Source organism: Helobdella robusta (genome assembly GCF_000326865.2).
Source record: "Helobdella robusta unplaced genomic scaffold HELROscaffold_31, whole genome shotgun sequence".
Classification (NCBI taxonomy): domain Eukaryota; kingdom Metazoa; phylum Annelida; class Clitellata; order Rhynchobdellida; family Glossiphoniidae; genus Helobdella; species Helobdella robusta.
In genome coordinates, this window is record NW_008704544.1 from 159,174 (window position 1) to 164,040 (window position 4,867).

Consider the following 4,867-nt stretch of genomic DNA (forward strand, 5'->3'; position numbering starts at 1 on the left):
GCAACATCAACAACAACACCAACAACAACATCAACACAAACAACAACATCAACAAACAACAACAACAACTACATCAACAACAAAGACACTCAACTGTATAAATATGAGTGTGTGTGTGCGTGTGTTGTGTGCGTGTGTTGTGTGTGTGTGTGTGTGTGTGTGTGTGTGTGGCCAAGAAACAATGAGTTCTTGTACTAAGCAGGAAAATTATTTTAAATTAAATTTTTCCATCGCCACCACTATTGACAGTGTAAATAATAAAAACAAACAAAGAACAACAACTACTACTACTACTACTACTACGATGATGACGTCATTACTACTACTACTAATAATAATAATACCAATACTACTACTAATACTACTACTACTACTACTACTACTACAATAACAGTAATAATAATTATAATAATAACAGCAATAACAATCAGCACTAGTACACAGTTAATGTCTCATCAACATTAAATAGCATTAACATTTATTATTGACGATGATGACGTCATTATTATTATTATTGTTATTGCTATTAATAGTAGGGGTAGTAGTAGTAGTTTTAGTAGTAGTAGTAGTGGTAGCAGTAGTTATAGTAGTAGTATCAGCAGCAGCAGTAGTTGTAGTAAAAGTAGTTGTAGTAACAGTAGTGTAATTTAAGCTCTATTTTATATTTTACTGTTTATCGATTGATTAGACGAATGGACGAAAAAAGGAGTGAGTGAATGAATGAATGAACGAAAGAACGATCGAACGAACGAATGAATGAATGAATGAATGTACGATAGAATGTACGATAGAATGAATAAATGAACGAATGAATGAAACACATACATTTCAACTTACTCTCTTATGGAACGTAAAAAAATACTACAAAGGTACGCCTAATTAAACATTAACGTAGAAGAAGAAATAAATTTTAACAACAATATTAAGCAATGAAGTAACTTAATTTATAATCCATTTAGTGGCCGAATAATCGATTAAGTCTTTACCATGCAGATATTTGTAATAGTAATGCTAGTTTCTGTAATTATGATACTAATTTAATAATCAATTACATTACTAGTTTGTGTAATTACGATAGTTATTTATTCAATTGCATTATATTATAATTATATATTATCAACACTTTTCACATGGGATTGAGAGTATTTGTTATCATTTTTTTGACAAAAGTTTGGATGATAGTCTGTATTTCAGACTACGATTGTAGATACATACAATATATACGTCATGTGTATGTATGCATGTATGTATTTTTTCAATATTGGGTATGTATGTATGTATGTATGTATGTATGTATGTATGTATGTATGTATGTATGTATGTATGTATGTATGTATGTATGTATGTATGTATGTATGTATGTATGTATGTATGTATGTATGTATGTATGTATGTATGTATGTATGTATGTATGTATGTATGTATGTATGTATGTATGTATGTATGTATGTATGTATGTATGTATGTATGCATGTATGTTAAAACCAAATCATTGACGAATGACACCAGAATGTATGTATGCATGTTAAAACCAAAACATTATGAGTGACACTGAACCGTCAAACATCAAGTAACAAATGGATTAACACTTTGATTTGTCGTTAATTGCACATGTCGGCATTCAGTTGGATATTTTCAAGCACACAGACACGCAGGAACCGCTGCAACAAGCACGAAATGTGGTTAGTTGCGAAAAACAGTTCCCTGCTGTCATCTGATCTGATGCTGATCATTTTACATATTGCCTTAAGAAATTTAAGGGTGTTGGGGTCCATCGGGCTGAGAACCTCGATACATATTGGCAAGAATTCCATCGAGGGGAGGGCGTTCCCATATTTTTTCATTTTCTCGTCCGCTGCCCTGGCCGCGGCCAAACCGTATTTTTTACTTGTCAGGTTTACGTATCGTTCGGCGAGGGTGCCAGGGACCGTAACATCCCACGCCAAACATCTGCCGGCTCTTCAAGGTATTAGTGTGCATCCGTCCGGGCGCCTACCATCATGCGCAGAAATGCCGAATGGTTCCTTGAGAACCGGGATTGAAGCCTTGGAGAAGAGCCGACAAATGTATTTGTTTAGCGCTGAGTGACGTAGTTGACGGCCCCCAAACCGTGGTGCCTAAACTCGTCCGCCCCTGCGCCACATCGGCACGTGTATTTATTCTGAATGACCAGGCCAAGTCTGAAGCCAATGGCAAATCTCACAGACTCGTCGTCAAGCCTGGTGCCCACAGAGGTGTTGGGCCACGATCTCAACCACCCACAGCTGGCAACGCTGGACATGGCCAACAAACGAGCGGTGGAAAAGTCGTCGCCGCATGAAGACAACAAATTTTGAAAGATTTTTTTATATTCTTCGTTCAAAATTTGGACGTGCGTACGGTCCCCCGGGGCGGACACTGGGGGAAGAAAGTCGCGGCAACGAAAAAACCGGTGAAGCAGGGAAGACTGCAGGTCAAGAGTGGCAGCGGCAGAAGAATTATAAACAACGGGAGCCAGCTGAACCACGCTAAGCAACCCCAGCCCACCAAATCGCACCGGCAGCTGAGCCTGGGACCAACCACTGTCGGTCACTTGAACATTGCAAATCGACGACAGGGCGGTGCGCAGGGCTCCGTCAAATTCGCCCAATTTAGAAGGGTCAATGTGTTTGGATGTACGCAGGAAGTACATCAATATGGGCAAACTGAGGGCATTGCAAATAATAGTCAAGGCATCATGGGCCGAAAGACAGGAAACACGACCCAGGGTGAATTTAAGCTCAGAGAGCTTTTAGTCAAAAAACTTTATTTGATAATCGCCCTCGACCAAGGGTGTGCCTAAAAAACTCAGTTCTGATGCACCAACTCTGGGTATTCCAGCCAGCGCATGTGGCACCTGAAATAAACTTTGGCAGTGAAGTTCGCATTTTTTAATGTTTAGCTCTAAACCAATTGCAGCGGAGTTATGCTTCAAATATTCGTAGCTATCGGCCAGAGTTGGGCCGTCCGAAGCAATGCTGATATCATCCAGATAAGCGCAAACGAAAGTGGACGAAGCTTTCTCTAAGAGTGGATGAAGAGTTAGTGCGAACAGCAAAGGACCAAGGGGATCACCCTGCTGTACCCAAGAGTGGTAGCCAAGGGAAGGTTTGTTTGTATGTTTGTATGTATGTATGAATGTATGTATGTCACTTTAGATATACATTCCTTTTACTGACGCTTTCTTTCTCAGGATTTTTTTTCATTTTTCTCTCTACCACACTTTCGCACTCTCTTTATCTGAATTCCGTGTAGCATTTTTCATTTCATCCTGGCTACATGTGCATATGAATTCTCTCTCTCTCTCTCTCTCTCTCTCTCTCTCTTTCTCTCTCTCTCTCGTTCGTTTCTTCATTAAATGTATCTCCACTTTTCTCATTTAATTTCTTCTTCCTTATCTCTCTTTCTTTCTCTCTCTCTCTCTCTCTCTCTCGTTTTTATATTAGATAGATTTTTATCAAATTTTATCAATTATTTTATCTTTCTCACTCTGTCTTTTTTGTTTTTTAATTTGATGTGTTTCTGTCATATTTGCTCCCTCTCTCCTATACTCTCTCTCTCTCTCTCTCTCTCTCTCTCTTTCATTCTTTATTCTCTCTCTCTCTCTCTCTTTCATTATTTCTAACTCCTCTATCCTCCTTCATTCGCTCCACCTCATTCTTGTGGCAGCATCTCACAGCCGTGTTTAACTTTTTTTTCAATATAGAAATGCAGCAAAGCGAATAACGCATTACACGATTCATCATTTTGATGCTGACGCAGACGATGATGATGATGGTGATGGCGATCGCCACTATTATTATTATTACTATTATTCATTATTATTATTATTATTATTCATTATTATTATTATTGTTGTTGTTGCTGTTATGATGGTTGCATATGGTCAGTGACGGTGTTGATTTTGAGGTTAGAAGGAATTAAAATGATAGCATAGAAACATTGGAGATGGCCTGATAACAATATAGTTAATAACACTACTACAAATAATAATAATAATTATAATGATAATAATAATAATGATAATAATAATAATAATAACAATGACAACAACAACGAAATGACGTCAGCATTCGACAATAGACGAAAAATTTACGTTGGCCAAATGCTGAAGAGCAACAAAGAATTATTATCGATATTATTCTTTTTTATAATTAGAAAATAAACTGCACGTCCGTAGACTTAGGCGTTTAATGTAGGCGTCGTTGGACGGTCTTTCCTGGAATAATTAATGTTCGCGACGGACTTTCCTGAAAAAGAGCAAATGTGGATGGAGAAGATTTAAGATAATTTATTTTCTTGACGCGCTGAATAAGAGCTGTTTGATTGGATGGATTCAGAATGGATTGATGGATGGACCGCCTGACTGATGAATGAACAAATAAACAAATGAATGAATACATGAATATATATATATATATATATATATATATATATATATATATATATATATATATATATATATAAAGAATATATATTATATATATATTTATTTATTTATTTAACAACTTTATATATATATATATATAAAGTAGTTCTTTCAACTATTGCTTTTGTTATTATTATTATTGTTATTGGTTATTGAGAAAGAGAGAGAGAAAGAGACAGAGAGATATAGAGAAAGAGAGAGAGAGGGAGAGAGAGAGAAATAATAATTGAAAACTTGAAAACCGTTTTTAAAGAAGATAGAAGAAACCTTCTTTAAATCTATGGCTGCAAATTGCGAAGGAAAATAAATTAAATAACTTTTCATTGCTTTATAAATGAATAAATAAATATTTGTTTGTCATGATCGTTTTCATCATCATCGTCGTCATCATCGTCTTCATCATCATCGTCATCATCATCA

The 4,867-nt window shown here is 36.2% G+C and overlaps 1 protein-coding gene across 1 annotated transcript; it reads left to right on the forward strand.

Annotated features, from left to right (window-relative positions):
• Positions 1-1,677: 1,677 nt before the first annotated feature.
• HELRODRAFT_174775 (hypothetical protein) lies at positions 1,678-4,130 on the forward strand (the record flags this gene model as incomplete). Its single annotated transcript, XM_009022217.1, has 3 exons — positions 1,678-2,066; positions 2,597-2,747; positions 4,089-4,130. The coding sequence occupies 3 exons, from the start codon at positions 1,678-1,680 to the stop codon at positions 4,128-4,130; spliced, it is 582 nt and encodes a 193-aa protein (XP_009020465.1).
• Between the last annotated feature and the right edge of the window lie 737 nt (positions 4,131-4,867).